Raw genomic sequence first — 21,863 nt, forward strand, 5'->3', positions numbered from 1 at the left:
CCATAATAACCTATGTCTCCTTATGCTGAACCAACTACAGCTTGTGAACAGTCTCCAAGAGCAGCTCCATATATTCCAAATTGTAATAATCCAGATGCAGGATGACCAAGGCATAAATAATTGTCAACCAGATGTAATTATACAAAAGCCTGGTGACCTCAGCTTCTACCTGATGTTTTAGCAGGAATCATAAATCCAGGATGCCAAATTCTGAGCCAAATGTATCTGAAAAAGAACTACACATACAGAGCTGAACATACACTATCTCTGGAATTGGTCAATTTTTGAACCTACAAGGACTCTGTCTGCTAGGATTAAGCTTAAGTTTTTACTGCTCTGTTATGACATTACGTTTGATTTAGAATGAATCACTTAGTCAGTACAGTTAAGTCAATACATAGCTGCCCAAGTCAATTGCATTTCCAGGGGGAAAAAATTGAATGACTATTCGTAAATGCTATGCTTTATATTTACCTCTAATGATACTGCACTTTGGCTTCAGTATTCAGTATTGTCAAATGAGAATGTTGGTCCTTCATAGCCAATATAGTTTCTTTCAATATCAGGACTATTCTCACAAGTGTCCACTGCTACTACATGTTCTGCTTTATTAGGAGTCATCAAATGCTCACCAGTCAAAGTTGGTTTGCTCATTGCCCAATCTTCTTCCTGAATGCTGATTTCTGAGCAAAAATTCCCTGATATGTCTGTCACTAGGGGACAACTAAGCATATCCTTTGTATCACAGAAATTGTCACCATATTTCATAGCAGGAGATTTGTAGGCTTCGAGGGACATCTTTGCAGTTGCAGTTATAACAGTTTGCATAGTTGGAACATTCAGAGAGGAATGACTACTATATTTATAAGCATATTCTTCACTATAATGAGGATAGTTAGCATTTGCTTGACATAGCCCATAGCTAATTCTTTCTCCATAACTAGTTTCTCCTAAGGACTGTTTCATCCCCTGATGCTCATGGACACTGAGTGAAGTTGCATGACACTGAAGTCCACTCAGCAAGAGATGATCAGTGTCCATTGGAATATCCATTACATCTTTGTGAAATGTAGGACATAAACTGGAATTGACATAACCAGGAAATGCACACTCATAACCACAACTTGATTTAGATGTGTAGATTTGGGAGGTTGGATAGTTGTGGAGTGGTGATGCTATATCCCCTTGAAAATTGGTTGCATCGTAAGTAATGTGGTATGTCTCTGAATTTGGAAATAAATGAGACTGAGCAAGGAATGGTATGCTGGCATCTGTGAAAATGCTGAATTTTTCTGGTCCTTCTTCATATGTTAGAGGATGGATGTAGGGAAAGTGATTACCATTCTCACTGTATGCTGTTCCTGTCTAAAGAGAATATTAACACAAGCAATTAGTGGACATACACACAGACATGCAACTTTTTACGAAATAGAATTGTTGTCTATTGTTTAAATTATTTTTCCAGTATTTTTATCGGGATGTTTAGATTAATATATCAGACTTTAAGTCAAACTGATGATGGTGGTGTTCCTGGAACATCCACAATACATGTAATTTTTTTTAATCGCAAGAAAAGAGCTACAAAAGTAGCTCTTTATCTCTATTCAAAGAACTATCAGAGAACAATGTCTAATGATGCCCTCCATTTAAAGGACTCCAGTCAAGACAGGAGGATTAAATTTAGTTATGAGTAATTAACATTTACAAGCAGACTCAGCAAACATTTCAGTCACTTTGTCAATCTCTTCCATAACAATGATATATATTGTATTTCTATTTGAATCACAGAAATTATTTTTAAATTTATATTGATATTAATTCCACCCCATTCTGAGGGGCAAAATGTCACTATATTAAGTCCTGACTTTTGATGAATATTTACAACATGTATCTGTGCGGTGGACTATGAAGAAATCCACATTAGTCAGAACTGAGATACAGAAATTAACAAATTATTGTATTGTACAAGTGAGGACTCCATTGAGAAATGCATGTGTGACTATAAATTTAGTTATCACAATGATCTGATAATGTTTTTAATTTCATTCAGGGTCAGAAATACTGACTACTCAATTTCATATATATTACAGCAGCCTAAGCCTTAATAACCTCACCTGCTGACCTTACCATTTGCTCTGCCACAATATTTGATACTGTTTGTTATACAGGTTGTATTTAAGTCTGCCAATAATTGTAAAGTATTCATAAAGCCTGACCTATCTGAAAAATGACATCATATAGGTGTGATATGGCTATTATTGATGCTGTTGTATAATTAATAGTACAATAAAATATAGTCAATTAATTCCATAATACCCTCTCCACACAGGCACAAGTACTTAGGATGTAGTCTACATTCTCAGTTCCATAAACTATGGTAAATATTAGGATACAGCTCATTTATATTACTTATTTTTAGTGGAGCAAGAAGAAATGCAAATCTCAGCCTGCTTTTGCCAAATGATTTTATATTAATCCATGTTATGGGTCGTATCTGAAGAACTAAAATTCTGAATTCATTATGGCTCAATAAACATAAATGAATGTTCACATTAGTTGTGGTATTTCACACCAACATTTCTGATGATATTGCAGACCCAGTTACCTTAAACTCAAGAAACCGTTTCTTTGGGGACGTGTGAGATGATGTTTGCTTTTTAAGAGCACTTCTTCTGACCTCAGTTTCTGATTTACTTTCTGGTTTAGGGTGGTCATGAATTCCCTTCGCCTGAAATAATATGGACACAGGAACAGAACAGAGCATTAAAAAGCTGAGGTATGTTAATTATCTATATTAATAGACAGCAGGTTTCCTGTGGTTACTGCAAGAATGGTTCCTGACTTCAACTGTAAAGATTGGAAACTTGAACCTGAATCTTTGGCATGGTCCTAGTCTTCAGTGCACGTATGAACATTTTTCTTTTATAGAGAATATATACTGCTCAAAAAAATAAAGGGAACACTTAAACAACACAATGTACTGTATTTAATAGTAGGATGTCTTATTTTCTGTTCCCCTTTTTTTGAGCAGTATATATAACATATGGAAGCCTCCCAGAAATTTCATGCACTAGTGAAATCTAAAACTTGGGCATGAGTCAGAAAAAGTCCAATATAATTGATTTCAGGACCCAGTGATTTTTTAAATTTGTACAACATGGTCCACTGCAAAACGGTCCACTGCATTCTATCCTAGTGCACTGTAAGTACCTGGTCCATGTCTTTAGTCGTTCACTTTTTTGTGTGAACCATCGGTGTAAGCACCAATGTTAAGGTTTTTCATGAAAACACATCTATAGTCTTGTTTGGATTGCCAAGGAAGCATGACTTTTAAGTGTAACTCCTTAAGCAAAGACTCATTTTTTTGGTTAAAAGATGGCACAAGTAGAACTCTCCTTTGTTGTTTTAAAACCTTGAAGCAATGGCTTAAAAACAAGTCTGATATGCAATATATTGAACAGCCAGTTAAGTATCTAGGTCTGCAGGCTAACAAAAGTTGTGTGCGTCACTGACTGCAATACATTTATTTTATTCATATAGAAATAAATATTATCAAATAAGGGAAATAAGTGTCTTTCCAGTTTCCGTTAAGTTATACACCGTAAAATTGTTTTGTTTTGTTTTTAATTATAAGAAATCTACAGAGATAGCCTACTTGACATTTGTATTTTACCTGGAAAAATATTGCCTTGCCTTCATGTCTCCAAAAGTTAGTTACTGGATAGCCACTATGTCCTCGGCAAGCAGTTAGTTCAAGAGCTGAGCTGCAGTTAGGACAATGCTTTTCTGCAAGATAGATAACTACATTGGAAATATGTAAGATTGAAGACGTCTATATACTGAGATAGACGTACTGCATAAAAAAATTATGTGCAATATATATGCAATACATCTGAATTTTGCAACCATGGGAATTACAAACCGACACCTTTTCAGAGGTTTTTCTGTGGGGAAACAATGTGGTTTCATGTGTACTTTTTTCACCTGCAGTAGAATCTTCAGTTACAGGAATGACATTGATAAACTATTCCAGGAATGTCAAACACATTTGCTTTGTAAAAGCCTTTCAGGTACCGTAAGGCTCACTTCTTGCAAAAAGTTTCACCTCTCCAGAGTTATAGGTGGCATACAAATACCTGTTATAAATAAGTATCTGGCATATATGCATATGTATAAATAGATAAATGAATGACTTGGAGATTCTATTTTTAAGCAGTAAGAGCTGAGTGAAACAATACTAAATTTTGAAATCTGGGGAGGGAGAAAGATTTCTCTTTTCTTGAACTTTTCGCTAGAGCGGAAGGTCCCCAACAGCTACAAGGATGGTTGTTGCGTGGCTCACTTGCCCCACCACCTGATTCTCACTTTGTTGCTTTTGTCGAGCCTTATCACAAATAGCAGGTCGAAGTTGCAGCTTTGTCCCATCAGGCAAGATGCAGTTTCTGGCACACACCACCACTCCAAGGCAGGATTTCTTAAGGATCTGGCAATTGTGGTTGTTGGTGTTTCGCATGGCCCAACCGCTAAGATGCCTTTGTGCATTTTTATCCTCAATGGCATAGATAAATCGCAAATACCCATCAGGCCACTCCTGGAAAGAATCAAAGTGTTTGGGCTCCTGCATAGGAGACAGATACATGAGATAAAGGGGAAAAAAAGAAGAAATAGATGTAGAATTTGTCTGTACACTAGTAAAACTCTTGTTCCCATAAACTTTAACTGGACAGGCAATAATTTTTGAACCAAATATTTCAAATGGGCTAAAAAGCTCAAAATCTGCGAGGCATGATTCCTGTGGAATTGAAATTTAGCAAATTTTATAAAACATTATATGACATCATACAAAATGTCATAAAACATTTCCTTTTATTTTACTGGGCTAAACAGTTCAACATGGGCTATTTCCAAGGCAGATGCATCTCTGAATGTATCCAAACTTTTCCAGTGAAGGCAGTACATTAGAAGTTCTGTCATTGTTGAAGGCATTAAGAAACGTGATGAAGAAATAGCTCTGAGAGGCTGACCCAATGGGTCTAGTCTATTATATGAGCAGGATTGAAAGTAGCCAATTCTCCTTTTTTTAAACAAACAAACAAACGGGAATTATAGAAACCAGCTTTTGTGTGTGTGTGTGTGTGTGTGTGTGTGTGTGTGTGCATATCAATACATGCAGTGCATTAATTTACTACACATTCTGATTCCATTCGAAAAAAAATGCTAAAAACTAACTCTCATTAATAAATACAACTCCTATATTTAATTGATAACATGCTACAGTATGTCCAAACAAATAAACCCTGCTATGAATCTGGTAAGACAATGGTCAGGTATCAGTAACATTCTGACTCCAAACTCAATCCTATTTTTGCTTACTCTCATATGTTGTGGTAGTCCTACTCACAATGCATTAATAACAAATACAGTGGCTGGGTTCCCTGCTTTAGTGTGGTGCTAAACGCATCCAAAAGCCTCTTCTATGCCATTCCTCTTTAGAAACTCCTCTGATGTTGAGTTGAAGCACTCGCCATCCCCCTCCCCCTTAAATGAATACAAAACAACAAGGTACAACGGCGAGATACAGAGTATGTAACTTTGTCCTCCTTATTTCTAATCTTTGATCTGCCTTTGTTGTATCTGTCCAAAAACACCACCAAATGTTGGGACCTGATTTGTGAGTCTGTCAATCAGCGTAGGCTCTGTCGGCTCCCCTGGCTTTGCGGCTGTCCCTTTTCAGCAGATTAGATGTTTTCCTAATGAGAAGAACACTCTACCTGGCCATCTCCTAGGTTAAAGAAATGCGGACTAAAGAAAATAGAGGAACAGCTCAGAGAAGCAAGAGTCCTAGGCTCATCAGCATACCCTCGTTGCCAAATTCTGTCCTGCTTCTCTTGCCTCGAAGAAAGTTTACTACAGTTGGGAGGCATGCGGTGTTTCACTGTGCAGAAAGGACTTTGCAATTCATTCACAAAGCCAATCTAATGGCTCCACACCTTCCTTCCAAACTTCCCTCTGCCCTTTACCTGTGGTAGCTTGGGATCGTTGATGTCCCAGGTTAACTTCATTCCAAAGGAACAGATGTAGTTAGCTTCATCAAAAGGTGCCTTTGACATTTTCGCCATGAATCTAGAAGAACCTACTTATTAAAAACAAAAAAGACATTAGGTACTTCTCTTGTTCCATCATTTGGAGATAAGGTTTCATTTCAGATTGTTAAAAAGCTCAGTAATATTCTTTCTCGTCATGAGATTTTTCCTGAATCATACTGTTATGACTGTTTAAAAACACTGAACAAGTTCTTTGCACTAACAAATAACATTTTGTACCGGTCATATAAATCTATAGAAATGAAAATGATCACATAGTTTTTCCTTAAGCACAAGTGCACAACAGTTGCTCATGAACATAGTTTAGTGCTGCACATCAAGTTGGTGTTCACTGATACATCCAGTTTATAATGTAAACTCATATAGAGAGTATCATATATAACAGTAATTTATGTATATATTTTAATGTATAAACATACTGGAATTTATGGCAACACATGTGCGCACACATACATACACATGCACAGTTTCATGCATGGTCAGGTATAATGTGTGAAACTGTCCTGCAGGCTATAATGTTACAGTTCGTAAGAATGAATTCATGTGTCAAATATATGCACACATTATATATTGTCTGGAACAATGGCTGAAAAAATTAGTGGCTAATTTGCCTTGAGGCCACAATTACATTATATATATATAGGATTGAACAATTGTTCATTTATTTTAATATATATAGTAAATGGATTATGACTGAACAATTGTTCATTTCTTTTAAAACCTACCTGTAGCAAACATAGGCCCCTTTCCCTCGGTAATAGTTATCAGTCAGATAGGAAAGAATTGCTATCATCTGCATATATAACTAAAGGTACAGCATAGGCAATGAAATCTGAGAGAACAGTAGTTTTCTTAAATATAGGTAGTGAATTCATGACTAATGCGAAATTTGAACTGGCTTCCATTTTTGCACTACAGCAGTTTCTCTGAAATACAGATTAGTATGAGGACATAGGATTCAGGCGAGTCAGACTCAAATCTGTACTCAGTCAACACTTTACAATTTCTCAGCCAAATCTATGCTAGAACTATGAGGATAAAACAGAGGGAGGAACAAGGAAGAGAAATGAAGGCCTGTGCAGGCCAACCATGTTCAAAACTTTAAAAGGAAGACAGGAAGAAAACATAACTAGCCAGTTTGGTCTAGTGGTTAAAGCACCAGGCTAGAAACAGGAGAATCAGAGTTCTAGTCCTGCTTTAGGCATGAAAGCCAGCTGGGTGACTTTGGGCAGTCACGCTCTCTCAATCCCACTCACCTCTTCTTCTTGTTGTGGAGAAAATAGGAGAATGAAAGAGTAAGAGATATGTTCACCACCTTAAGTTATTTATAAAAAATAGTGAAAGCAGGATAAATAAAAAATAAATAGCAGCAGCTCAGTTTCTACATTATGTGTAGAAGTGAGTGGGTATATGTGAGAAAGGAGCAATAAAATATTTAGAAAAAAACTTTTCCAAAAGAGCTGTTAGTACCTATAAATGCCTCTTGGGAATAACTGACATAATAGAATTTCTTCTTAATAAGCATGCATAGATTTTCCCAGTAAGGTCTAACTTGGTGAACTTGCCTTGAAGTTCTGCTCGCTGCTGTCCTCTTACCCTTTCATAAACGCCTTGCCTCTGTCCGCTGCCAGCAGTGCTGAAATCAACCGGAGACTGCACTTTCCTTCCGAGCTTGGCTTCAAATCTGTTCATACTAGCAAGGGCATCTTTTTTGTCCTCAACTTTCACCCTCCCACATACCTTTCTCTGCTGTGTTGAAAGCACGTCAGTGGCAGCTCCTCCCTGATTTATTCCACAAGTTTTCAAGCACTAAGTACTGCTGATCCACCAACCAGTCAGCTAGAGCTATGTCATCTGAGAGGGAAGCCATGATCCTGAGACGAAGTACATTTCTTTTTCATAGCTAATTCATGTATTTAAGGTGTGAAGGCCCCAAAAGGAACATAAAGCATTTTCATTGTGATCCACAAACAGTTTGACCCTTTCTACTTGGGCTAAATTATTGATTGTTCCAGACCTCCTTTACAGCTTGAAAACTTGAAGACATCCCACAACTGCTTACCACTGAACATCTCAGATGTGTTGGGTTATCATTATCTCCAATGAGCAAAGTCATTAGAAAGCAAGGCAAGTTGAGTATGCTATGGATAATACAACATATGGCTCTATAATTTAAGGGTGCTTGACTGGGAAAAGAACAAGGAAATGGCCTGCAAGAACTTAAATATATTCCTAATTCCAGTGTGTGTGTGTATGTAAAAATAAGAGTCATATTGACTTTAATGGGACTTAACTCACAATCCTTTATAATAGTTTTGGGGCCTACCTGTTTTTTAAAAAACAAATTCCCAAGAAATATAAAATGTTTATAGATCCTCAAATACAGCATCTGCTTAATGACACGGTAGAGAGGGACTTTAAAGAACAAGTTCCTCCAAAACGTGTCCCCCCCCCTCTCTCTCTCTCACACACACACCACAAATACATAGGGTGTATATAAATTAATATGTGGAGATTTTAATTTTTTTTATAAGAAGCATCTGGAAAACCTCAGAAATATAAATAGAGACTTGGATAACTTGATAAGAGGTAGATTATCTTCTTAATCTTTAATCATTACCGACTTTCCCGGGAGTGTCAAAACACTGGAAAGTGTTGGATGCAAAGTATTAACCTCTTAAGTAAACCGCACTGACTGTATTACATTGTCTGTTTGGTAAGCCTGGCAATTTTAGAACGGGATTAAGAGCATTGCAATCTTTAAATTTGAGGTAATCAATAAAACAGCAGATACAGAATTGTACCCTCCTCAGGAAGAAGAAATTGCCAGTTCTAAAAATAAGGGTGGGATATCTTAAATTATATTAGATCAAATTATGTAAAGCATTTTAGGCAAATTAACTAGAATTATGAGAGGCAGTTTGGTGTAGTGGTTAAGACAACTGGCTAGAAACCAGGAGACTAATTTCTACTCCCTCCTTAGGCATAAAGTGAGCTGGGCAACCTTGTTGCCAGTCACTTTCTCTCAACCTTAGGAAAGAGGCAATAGCAAACCACTTCTCAAAAAACTTGCTAAGAAAAATGCAGGGACTTATCCAGGCAGTCTCTGAGAATTTGACATGACTGAATGGAAGGAAAAAAAAAAGAATCTTAAACCTTCAGGTCTAGCTAGCATTCTTTACAGGAGCCAGAGCTGAGGTCTTCAACAGTCTGAAGGAAATAAGATGAGTGTAATATTCCTATGCAATTAATGGCATGGAAGATTTGTAGCCTTGGCTGCTATACAATTTTAATGGTGCTTTTGTTTGAGTCAATTTAAAAGTTTGAGTCAGCTAAAAATCCTCTCCCTCCCTCCCTCCTACATACCTTAAATCTGAGAGTCCCAATGTTCAAAATCCAGTTCCAACTAATACATTTGGACATGATCAGATGGTAGCTTTAGACAATCATAATCCTGTAAAACTGGACAGAATTCCTAAAAAGATAAGGGGGAGGGAGCAATCACAAATGCAATACAAAACACCAAGGCGCTCCTAATGAATTGAACATGGTGCTTCCTCACTTGCAGTTTTCATCAGACCAGATCATCTTGGCAATCCCATTGTTCCCCTTTGATCACACAATGCTGGCCTTATCTCAGATATTTTTGCTCCTTCTGTTCCCCAAAAGAATGACTTTTCCTGGTTTAAGTCCAAAGGATTTCACTGCAACCAGAAACTACTATGCACTTCTGGGCAGATGAGGACAGGCGATCTGTTGAAGAGGCATGAATTGACCTGTGACAGTCATAGGCAGAGGAGGGAGAATACCAGTCATGGCAGTGGCTAAACAATGACTAATTATTGTCCTGAAAATATTAGCCTCCAGCCTATGAGGACAATATGTTTGCTTCCAAAATATCACTAACACAGGCCACAAGCCATACTGCACAATCCAGCTAATGGCACTTATTCTTTTACTCAGAGCCTATTTGGTGCAGTGGTTAAAGGCATCAAGCTAGAAACCAAGAGACTGCGAGTTCTAGTCCTGCCTTAGGCACAAAACCAGCTGGGTGTCTTTGGACTTGTCATTCTTTCTCAGCCTTAAGAGAGGCAATGGCAAACGCCTTCTGAAAATTGTTACCGTGAATGAAGATAAAGGTACCCAAAACAAAACAAAATTCACTGCTAGTGTGTGTTGGGTGGCATCTGTAACTCTACTGAGAAAAGGCCACAAAGTGTGAGTGTAGCTTCCTAGTAGCCAGCCAATGAGCAGTAGAGGCATCAGTGCTTCTGAATCTGAAGTCCAGATTCAAATTGCCACTATGTTGTAAGGTTTATTTAGTGAAGGGTTCCAACTGGCCCCTTCTCCTAAGCTATGACATGTGTTCTGTAAACAAAACAGGCACATGCACAGCTTCTTTCAAAGGCAGCAGTAAATATAAGCAATAAATAAGAATACCAGACTGGGAGACCTAAAGACAATTCATATCATTCTTATATGCAAAAGCTGTCCCAAAAATGGAAGTGTGGCAATAAATGGAAGTGTGACAATATTATTGTTCATTTAATTTGCAATAAATCTTTAAATCTGCAACAAACTATTCTGTTAATACCACCATCACAGTAAGAGCCTTGGTGGAGCAGTGGGCTAATGCCTCCTTAAGTAACACCAGCTGCCTGCAATTAGTGCAGGTTCGAGTCCCACCAGGCTCAAGGTTGACTCAGCCTTTCATCCTTCCAAGGTAGGTAAAATGAGGATCCAGATTGTTGGGGGCAATTAAGCTGACTTTGTAATAATGCCGCTGGGGGTGTGTGAAAGCCCTAATAAGCAGGCATATACATAGAATGAAGGCTACTGCTAAGCTTGTAAGCTGCCCTGAGTCTTCGGAGAAGGGCGGGATATAAATGGAATTTAAAAAAAAATATGGGCAACACCCCTCTTAATAATGAAACAAAAGGATCTTAAAATATTGGGAGAACGTTTGGTTGAGAAGCCAGGCTTATTTGACTGAATCAGCATCTGTGATTTATCTGTGATTCAAGAGCGTTTTTTACTTTTGGATATGTGATATATTTTTCCTGCAGTATTTTTCTTGCCGATTTGTATGCCCGTGTTCCACCAATATCATCCAATGACTTCCTAAGCACACCTGAAGAAGCCACGGCTTTCAAATCCAAAGCTACAACGTTTTCCTAGGTACGTGCAATTGCATTTTAATTCGAGAGTAACTTAGCTGAATTTATTGAATTGCTTTATTATAGTTATGCCCTTTCTCGCCCTTCCCGCCCCCCCCCCCGCTTCTCCCTATGGCCTTCTCGCTTCTTCGTTTTCCTCCCTTTCCCGCCAAAACCTCCTCCCCTTTATATGCTCTCCTCGCTTCCGGGCCCGCCACTCTCTGGGGCTCAGGTAGAGCTCCGGCGTCGGTTGCTGCCCTATTCTCAACCCTCCCCACCCCCTCCATGCGGTTCTCCACTGCTCGGCTGGCCATTGCACGCAGCGCTGACCCCGGGGTCTCGGCCGAGCCCCCCCCCCCGCAAGACCCGCATCTTCAAGGCCTACGTGCCGTTCCCGGCTTTAGCTGAGACTTCCAGCAAGCGCCGGTCAGCTGGAGCCCCACGCGTGCCGAACCCTGGGCCTGAACAAGAGCGCCGGCAGCACGGCAGCTCCAGCTGGCTTGCCCTCCAGGCCTGTGCGGCGCTGCCGCCCCTTCAGTTCACCCTCCCGCTACATTTCTCAGCCCGTATGGTTACTTCACAGAGGGGGCAGCCTTCTCCTGCGCCTGAATAAACGGAGTTGCGCGGCACTTCAGGGTAAGTTCAGGCAAGGAGAACGGTGATTTACTCTCTCGTTTGCAAATCCCAACCTACACTTTTGTCATTGAGGCGGCCTTAGACGGCGGCCTTGGCCGTGCTACCCAACCGGCCAAATTCCCCAGGTGACAAACAAGACCAGTTTTACGCGTTGGAGCTACAATCCAGGATTCCTTGCTGGCTAGGAAATAATAACGGGCGTTGTCGTCTCAACGCCTTTGGGGCTGGAGAAGTAGGAAGGTATTTTTGCACTTGCGTGCAGCGTTTCGTCTTCGGTGGTACTAACTGGTATTTTGGGGCCCGGGATGCTAAAGGAGTCATTAGTTACGAGAGTGTTTTTCTGTTTAAAATGGGAGCCATTCGAGGATTAAAGACGACTTTCTTACCTCTATTTAAGTGCTGTTTTTAGAGGAGCCGGTTAAGCACACTTTGGCCGTAGTAGAGTATTCATATGACACGCCAAGAGCCTAGCACAACTTAAGGGTTCTTCGGTGTGGATTGGGTGTTTCTTGGAGGCCACGAACTCCAGTCACAACAGCTTTTTTAGTTGATTATGCTTATGCAGGCAAAGTAACAGAACAGTCAAAAATTTTCCCTGCAGAAATCTGGAAAGAGTCATTATAGTACTGCAAACTTAAATATTGTGATGTATAGAATACGGTACTGGTAGTCCTCGAGTTACAACCACAATTGGGCCAAAAGTTTACCTTGCTAAGTGAAATATTTGTTAAGTGAGTTTGCCCCATTTTGCAACTTTTCTTGCCACGATTGCTAAGTGAATTATTGCATTTGTACAGTTACTAACGTAGTTGCTAAGGGAATCTGGCTTTCCCCATTGACTTTGCTTGTCAGAAGGTTGCAAAAGCTGACCACATGACCCCGGGACACTGCAACCATCATAAATACGAATCACTTGCCAAGCATCTGAATTTTGATCATGTGACCATGGGGGAATGCTGCAATAAGTGTGAAAAACCGTCATAAGTCGCTTTTTCCAGTGCTGTTGTAACCTTGAATGATCATTAAATGAACTGTTGAAAGTAGAGGACTACTTTTAATATAGAATTATTGTAAGTAAGTAGTATGTCTATTTCTTGCCTAGCTTTACTTTCAATGGAATCAGCATTTTTATTCTTGGAGGGAAAAATTTGCACAGTCATTTATCATTTTAAGGTGCTATGGTGCAGCCAGATTTGAGAACTCTTGCCCTAAAAGCAGTCTATTTCAAAGTTGGCTCATTGGAATCCTGGAATTTCAGAAAAAGGTCCTGAGTGTCAAAAAAGAAGCAGCCTTTTTGGACTGCCCAACCCTAGTGCTTGCAGTGGTGGATATACTTATGTTGCTGGCCTGCCACAATTTTACAAAACATTATAAAATTGTGGCTTGTGTGGGTTAGAGGTAAATTATTTTGAAGTTTTGGTTTTCACTTCTCTTGTTTAGGTATTATGCCATTTTGTTTTATATAGAAGTGCTTGTAGAGTAGAATTTTGTGATAAGACTTTTAGTCCTACTGGATAAGGTGAACAAAAGGTAGGATTTTTATTAAAAGGAAAAAGAAAAGGTTTCTCTACTACTCTACTGATTTACATTACAGCTGGTAACTTTTGTGGAGGAGAGAGAATCGGAATAAAATGAGTAGGCTAACAAGTTGACCAACATAAACAGATCTACTGAAAAATATCAGTCTCTGTTCAAAAGAGTTGACAATTACGATTGTATCACTTTTTTCTGCAGTTTACTGATCATGTTAACATATTGAGTTCTAGATATAATACATTTTATGCAGGGGTTCCCCAAGAGCTGAAAATTATTTCAACAGTTATTCCTGAGGAAAAAAGTTTGAGAAAGTCTGGCATAAAGTTTTCTGAAACCAGTCCAGTTAATAGATTGTGTGAACAGAGAAAACTGGCTGGGGTAAGCCATGGTTAAGCATGGATAAGTAAGTACCTTACCTTAATGTAATCAGTTTGAATCAGTTTATTATTTTGGAGTGAGTTTGGTAAATTCAGGAAGGACTCTTCTCCCATCTCTTCCTAAATTAATTTACTAAGCATTGGCTGGATATTGCTAATTTTTATATGCATAGAAGTAAAAAAAATTTCTACTTTTGTAATCTAAAGGAGGAAGATATCAGAGAGGAAGAGGAAGAAATGGCAGACAGAACTGAATATTATGTAAATATAATTTAATTTTCACTAAATTGTTAAATCATTTTAAATATAAAAGTATAAACTGTTTTAGAATCTTTTTTAGGATAACTATTTTAATATGGTCAGAATTATATTGACACAGATTTAAGAATTCAAAAACAATTTGATTCAATTGAGCTAACATCACAAGACAGAGCCTCTTCTGCTATTCAGTGAAAAAACTTTACACATTTCTTTTGTTCTGCAAAAAAGAATGATAAAACTATGATGGCAAAAACACAAGGGTTGCAAAAAAATTTCTCATCCTCTAATCACTTGCTAAAATTCTATGAATGTCAATTGTTAAACATTTCAGAGAAGTCTTGAGTTTTTCTATAATTTTATCTTTGTGTTCGTGTTACTTTGAATAAACCACTTTCATTATTGAATCTTAGTGGAAGATTTTGCTGATATTTTTACATGTTACCAGGATTGTGCATGTAAATTTTCCTTTTGGCTTTCTTGTTTTAATTGTAGAATCCTACTTGAAAGAGTCCTCCAAAGTAATTTAATCCTACCTTTTGAGTCTGTTACTTTCTCCTAGAAATATGGCCACCCAGTCTGGATTGATAAAGTTCTACTGAAAGTGAGGTATCCCTCTCATTAAGTCACATGTCCTCTGTATTCTGCTCTGGCAGAATGATCTTGAGATGATCTGGGAACTACCAAAATGAGGCTTTAGGCTTGTGGGATTCCCACCATTGCTATTAAATGTTGGTTTCCAGCTTTGAATTAAGATACCTTGTGCATGAGTCTCTCCTATTTATGTATATTATGCCAGGCTTGCGATTAAGATACTAGGCTAAGCTTGGGGAAAATCTCAGTTCTAATCTGTAATTAGCCATGGAAAGTCACTGGATTAACTTGAAGTTAATCGCCCTTTTTCAGCCCAGCCTACTGTACAGAGTTGCTATATGATAAAATGAACAGAGTCTCCAAAATTGAGGTTTTGAAGGCTTGAAGAAAAGATGCAGTTTAAAATCTAATAGTAATGAAAGTATAAAATTTTACCATACCATATCATGCTGCTGGAGTGAAGCAGATGTTATATAAATGTGTCATACTTTTCATACATTTTCTAAGTAACATTGTAACTGCCCAGAGTCACTCTGGATATTGAGATGGATGGCATATAAATTTAATAAATAAAATAGCAATGATAGTGGTATGCTTAGTGGATGTGTATAGCAGAAACAACTTTCCAAAAAAAAATTCTGTGGAAACTATTTTTAGAGGTTAAACAGGAATACATTCATACAATTTTTGTTTTTTATGAGATAAATGAGATTTAATTCCAAGGGGGTATTGAAGTAGATCTGATACATGCAAATTAAATAATTGAAACTGACTTTTGTGGGCCTAGCCCAGTGTTTCTCGACCTCGGCAATTTTAAGCTTTGAGGACCAATTCCATCATGCTGGCTAGGGAATTCTGGAAGCTTAAAGTTTGTAAGACTGAGAAACACTGACCTAGCCTAACCATGTCTAAGGCTTTTTCCAGATATATGAAACAACCATTCTCATTAGTCTCAAAATTATCAGACTTATAAACCAACCCAATTAGAAGGAGTTGGTTTGGAGAAGCTTGATACACTGAATTGGTAAGAGACATTTTGAATAAAAATCAATAAAATTTAAAACTTGCATGCTTTGATCCAGGCAGGTTCATGGCCTAGAACAGACATGTCAAACTCGTGACATCACGTGATGTCGCACAACGTATCGGAACTTTTTTGCCATTGCCGGCAATGGGGTGGGTGTGGCTTCCTGATGAATCATCCGGCCCGTGGGCCGGCATTTTGACACCCCTGGCCTAGAGGCTAGAGGTCTTTGTATTCTTCACATTATTGTTTCAGGTGTAGTGAGAAAATTAAAAGCAAATTTGTGATAGATACATATACTAAAGATTATTTATTAATTAATAATTAAAGGCTCATATTGAAGTTTGCTTTTATCTGTTTTGTTCTAGCTAGAATCATTGTTAAGTGATGCCTTCAAAGGGAAAGGATTTCAGAAAATAAGTGAAATGATACAAGAAAAAGAAAAATATGTTCCTCAGAAGTGTAAGAAACAATTATTAAATCAACTTGACAAAGCTCTAAAAAGGGTATGTAGAAAATTCTTAATTGCTGAACATTAAATCTGTTCAACTGTTAGGCAGTCACAAATGTGAAATTATCTGCTTTAGGAATTGGACAAAAATGAATTTTCGAATGTTTCCCTACTGTTGAAATGCATTCAGTTGTACTGTGGAAGTGATCTTCAGGAAAGTATAAATCTGCTTCTTCAGCAAGGATTGATACCAAAGATAAGTAACCTAGTTCATTAATATCTTTGTTACTAATCAGTAATATTATCATATTCTAAAATATACTTGCCTGGCTAGAAGTGTCTGTGAAGTTGTTATCTGAAAGGTAAACATATTTTCTTCAACATTTCTTGTTGCAGCTAAAATTTTATTCTCAATCACTTTTTTATTGTTTAAATTTCACTTTATGTCGCTTTGCTGATTGTGAGCAAGAATTACAAACTTCCTATTCACTGTATATGTTATAGGCTGAGTCCAGTTTATCTGAATCCTTTTAAAGTATGTTGTCCAAAGCTAAATATGGTTCTCAAACTTGATCAGTGCAGAATACAATACAATACAACTCATTGATTCACACGAGTTGGAAATGGAACTTCTCTTGAAGCAGCCCAAATGCAATGACATTGATTCATATGTATCCTATAAACAATTACAATTCCATATTCCTTTTCATAATGCCCCCTCCCCTCTTTTTGGGGAGAGAAACAAATTTAACCGATCTCTTGGGGAATGCATTGTGTAGCTGTGTGTTTCTTGACTGGGGCATAGAAAAACTGCAAGGCGTGTACTTCCCAGTTCAGATGGAGGAACTTCATTAATGGTCTATAGAACCTCTGTAGAACTTGAAAATATAATTAGGGCTGTCTCAAGATACTTTGCAGATTGAGAAGCATCAGAGGGGACTCTCCTTCCACCAAGTCAAACTGCAGACTATGCAAGTTATTTGTTGGGGGCAAAAGATTCGAGAGAGATCTTCTAGTGATAAAAGTACAACAGCAATAAATTAAATAACTTCTTGTCCTTTTAGGACATCCAACTTTTATATTGCCCAGTGGTAGAGTAGACCTTGTAAGTGGTGTGATTGAAATGTTTGCTTGCTTTCGTGCCCAACCTCCAGCAAGTAGTAGTACTGAACCATACATTTTTGTCATGGTTTGTTGACCGAACCATAATGAGCAGAAGATTTGTAGCACTAAGCCATGATAGTAAAGGCAAGGCACACAAATCACATTGCTGCTTAATGTGGTGGGCAAAGCCAGCAAATGAATGTGAACTGGATGAGTGTCGTTGCAGTAAATCTATCTCCCCATGCATTTCAGCAAAGAACACCAACAGGAACTATATATGTTTTGCTGGAGAAAATTATCATTTTATTTATTGTTGAGCAAGCAAACAGTAATGTTCACTGGTTCCAGTAAATATAATTCCTCTTCGTAATTGTATGTTAAAATTTGGTGTGGAATTGGCTTTAGGTGCTCATTTGATTTTGCTTTCATGTGTCTTCCTTTTTACATGGTTACTTGGTTTGGAAGGACGAGAGAATTTCTGAGCCTGATAGAAGTCAAAGAAAGCAAATACTTGGTAAATCTTTTTGAGGACCTATGTGATACAACCTTGGTAAGCACATAGAAAGAACAACAAAACGGTTCCTCATTAATACTTGTCATGTTGAAATGACTGACTTACAGATCTCTTTTTTTCCCTGACCTTGCCCTGCCAAACTTTGGGGTTGAAAAGACTTTTGGGGTTCATTGATTTCTTATGTGGTTCACTTAGGCAGCACGACACAAATTCATCTTCCAGTATCACAGATGTAGCATGCTCCATACTCATTACTTGCTATATATATTATATATGCCATCTTTCTATTATGGCAAGTACTCTGGGAGAACTTACTAGAACATTGGGAGCTGTTGTCATTGATAAATATGTTGTCATAATGATGTAGGAACTGATTTCTCATGTTTTATCAGGCACTGAAGTCTCATTTTCACAGACTAATAAGGGAAAGGAGTATCAGTTGTCACCCCAAACTTCTGAATTGAAGAGTGCATTATTGCAGCAACACAAATTGAATTATTTACATGATTATATACTGATAATATTAGTATACAGATTGCATAAAGTAACACAAGTGTTTGAAACTTCTGTACTCTTGCTAAATATCTTATATTGGCTTTTAATATCTCCATTCTATCTCTTGTTCCTTCCCTTCTCCTCAACATCTTGCTTTTAGATTATTAGCAAAAGCAGCCCTGAAGGTCAGTTACTAAATACTGTTATAATTACTGAACAGTCAAAGTGACATTCAGATTTTGTGACTGTAGTATATGCATATTGAGTTAAGTAGAATGTACCTTTGAGTAAATATAGGAAGAGTATTTGTATATTTTATTGTTGGGTCTGCGTGAAAAGGTATTATGAGTCTTTTTGAGGGGAAAAAACCATAAATAAGGCTGCAAACTTTATTTAGCTTAATCATTAAAATACCCTGCTCTAGCTAATCAGTTAGATTATGAGGAGTCATGGGGAGTCATGGGGCAATTTGTTGTTCCATATTATAATACTACATTAGACAGAAAATATCTTCAAGAATTCAACCATGGATTTTTATTTTTTATAGCTTTACTTGTTTCAATATCCCAAAAGCTTCACTTCTGAATTAAGCAGCAACAATGCAGTTACGAGTTAAAAGAAGATGATTGTCTAGAATTTGACCTTTCCTCATAGCTGTAGATGCAAATACTATTTAAAATGAAGGACTAAAAAGTAAATCTCATAAAACTCTTAGGAATATTAAAAATCAATAGGAGAGATAGTGTGTGATTGCTAATACTGTCAATCCTGTCATCTTTCCTTCCTCAACCTACCTAGGAAGAAAGCAGTTGCTTGACTGCTTCATACACCACCTGGGACATTTAGCCACAGAATCTAATGTGAATTGTGCCCTTCGACAGGAGGTTAGTTGAAAAGCCAGCTAGCACATTTTTAAGGCATGAAATCGTAGCAATTTTTATCAGCTTGCAAATTTCTATTAAGTAGGAGAGCACCTTTGATCAGGTTGGAGTAACTGAGCTTTGTATCCTGTCTTTTTTCTTTATTTCTTTCAATCACTGAAACCAAGGCTCTGAGAACATTAAATACGCTGCTGGCTAATGTCACCCGTGAGGAGAAGAAGGCATTTGCTGCCTCTGAAGAGATCTGCTTGCTTGTGTAAGTCAACTTTTCATGTCAGGATTATATTTTTATTTATTGTTCACATTCCTTTATCGCCTATCTCCCTTAAAAATATTTGAAGGATGTCCCTTTTATCTTTGACTTCATTTTCTGCACTAGTGGTTAAGAGACAGTATTTCTTAACCATCAACACGAGTTTTTTTTTAAATTCCATTTATATCCCGCCCTTCTCCGAAGACTCAGGGCGGCTTACAAGCTTAGCAGTAGCCTTCATTCTATGTATATGCCTGCTTATTAGGGCTTTCACACACACACCCCAAGCGGCATTATTACAAAGTCAGCTTAATTGCCCCCAACAATCTGGGTCCTCATTTTACCTACCTCGGAAGGATGGAAGGCTGAGTCAACCTTGAGCCTGGTGGGATGCGAACCTGCACTAATTGCAGGCAGCTGGTGTTACTTAAGGAGGCATTAGCCCACTGTAAAATTAAGAATAGCAGGGTATATAAATAAAAACCTTACTTTCTGTCTTAATTGGTTGAATTTATCAGTTTCCCAGGGTTTTTTTTTCCTGACCTGCAAAAGAAGGATGCAAATCAGAGTCTTTAACCATGATTACATCTGGAACATTTGTCTTGCTTCTCTGCTTCCATTATTGGATAAGCAGTTAAATAATTAATATAGATCCAACTGGTCCCAGTTGTTTTTGTTTTGTTTTTTTCAAAAGAATACGAGCAATTTAGCAATAAATCCTGTGCAGTCCATTGGGTTACATATAGTTTGTTTTCAGTTTTGATCTGTTTGTATTTTACTTCCAAAAATGTAATCTCAAATTACTGCTTTACTCTTCCAAGAAATTAGTGTTATTAATGGGCTATATTATTTCAGGAAGGAACTTGTGAAAACTATTCAGGAAGTTGGTGGTAAGAAATGTTTGATATCTTGATCAGAGCTGGGGAAATTCTGAATTGAAAATATGGAGCTGGGATTTAAGATGTTGAACAGAGAGGGAGAGAATTGCACGAGAGTCAGGAACTTACCTGTCCCTTACCATGCCTTGCCTAAGAATTGGAAATACAAATTTAACCTTTAATTTTAATTTTATTCTTTTTGGTGCACTGTACATTTAGTAGATTGACATTTGCCCAAAAGGTCATAAAGACAGCATTGGGAATCGGTATGGAGCAATAGGGAAGGTGCTAGGCTAGAAACCAAGAGGTTTAGTTGCAGCCAGGGCTTTTTTTGTCATAAAACGCCCAGAACGGAGTTCCGGCACCTTTTTTGGATGGAACCTTGTAGGGTAGGCAAGGCAGGTTGTATGACGTGTGTGAGTTCCGGCACCTTTTTCTTTTACAAAAAAAGCACTGGTTGCAGCAGTATTACGGTCACCACCTTGAGTTAGGCTGAGACCCTGTTTGATGTACTGATCAAAGCACCAAGGTAGAAACTGGGAAAGTGGGAGTTCTAGTTCTGTCTTGGACACAAAACCAGTTATGTGACCTTGGCCAGTCACTTTCTCTTAGCCGTAGGAAGAAAGCAAATCCCTGAAAAACCTTGCCAGGCAGTTTCTGAGAATTGGATTTGACTGGATGGAATAAAAATATAATTTGGGCAAAATGTAAATAATGCAGAAAAGTTTTCAATTTAAACTTGTGACGCTATGATAGAAATGAGTTTCTTACTGCTTTGAAAAGATGATGGGCGGCCTGGGGTGAAGGTACAGTAGCTAAGCTTGCTATTTTGAAAAAAAAATCCTTTTTTTCCTGCAGACTATGATATTCAGATTGCTCTTGTTGAAGCCCTGTTTAGGCTGATGTTGAAAAAGCGGCGAGATGATCTGGTGCACAGTTGGTTTGAAGATGAATATGTTACTAAGGCTTTCAAAGAAATCAAGGATAGAGACTTTGAAACCGTAAGGGTCTTTGTGATTCATATCAGAAATAAACTCATGGTTTTCTCAATTGGGGAAGGGGAAAAAGGAATCAAATATCAGTGGTATCTTTTAAATTTATAGGTCAGTAATATAGAATGTACAATGGTACCTTGATACTCATCATTAATTGGTTCTAGGAGGCACAATGAGTACCAAAAATGATGAGTTCCAGGCAAATTTTCAGTGAGTCACAAGGCAACCAGCATCAACAAATTCTAGCTTGTGCATCGAATACCAAACAAACAATGAGTACTGGGACAAAATTTTCACAGCAAATGCGTTGAGTACCAAATTTGATGAGTTTCAAAGCAGTTGAATACCAAGGTACTTCTGTATACAATCCAGATTTGAATTTCAGCTTTGGGTATTTTTCACCTTTAAACTGGGTGACGTTTATTATTAATATATATTTATTCATTCCTGCAAAAGGCAATTCATAATTCAGTTTTGGGATAATTTGTGCTAGCTAGTGAAACTAAGCCAAGTAATAGTCCATTATAATTTTGACAAGAATATTTTGCATGTTGTCTTGAATATCACTGGAGAGAACATGTACTTTCTATAATATTCCCTCTTCCTC

The 21,863-nt window shown here is 37.8% G+C and overlaps 2 protein-coding genes across 2 annotated transcripts in view; one reads left to right on the plus strand and one right to left on the minus strand.

The window, feature by feature from the left end:
• Positions 1-498: 498 nt before the first annotated feature.
• GCM2 (glial cells missing transcription factor 2) lies at positions 499-6,074 on the minus strand (the record flags this gene model as incomplete). The annotated part of the gene is made up of 5 exons (XM_081325584.1): positions 6,021-6,074; positions 4,366-4,618; positions 3,674-3,786; positions 2,606-2,728; positions 499-1,365 (listed from the first exon to the last, which is right to left on the minus strand). The coding sequence occupies exons 1-5, from the start codon at positions 6,060-6,062 to the stop codon at positions 499-501; spliced, it is 1,398 nt and encodes a 465-aa protein (XP_081181710.1). The 5' UTR covers positions 6,063-6,074.
• Positions 6,075-14,046: 7,972 nt separating this feature from the next.
• Positions 14,047-21,863, plus strand: part of SYCP2L (synaptonemal complex protein 2 like) — a gene marked incomplete at both ends in the record, with an annotated part of 39,233 nt that continues 31,416 nt past the window's right edge. Inside the window, 9 exons of the mRNA XM_081325585.1 lie at positions 14,047-14,070; positions 16,054-16,191; positions 16,273-16,396; positions 17,690-17,790; positions 18,410-18,434; positions 19,048-19,133; positions 19,298-19,386; positions 20,239-20,273; positions 21,120-21,262. Coding sequence (XP_081181711.1) covers positions 14,047-14,070; positions 16,054-16,191; positions 16,273-16,396; positions 17,690-17,790; positions 18,410-18,434; positions 19,048-19,133; positions 19,298-19,386; positions 20,239-20,273; positions 21,120-21,262 — 765 coding nt within the window. The remainder of the gene's footprint in view (positions 14,071-16,053; positions 16,192-16,272; positions 16,397-17,689; positions 17,791-18,409; positions 18,435-19,047; positions 19,134-19,297; positions 19,387-20,238; positions 20,274-21,119; positions 21,263-21,863) is intronic.

Source organism: Vipera berus (genome assembly GCF_964194415.1).
Source record: "Vipera berus genome assembly, chromosome: 3".
In the NCBI taxonomy this organism is placed as follows: Eukaryota; Metazoa; Chordata; class Lepidosauria; order Squamata; family Viperidae; genus Vipera; species Vipera berus.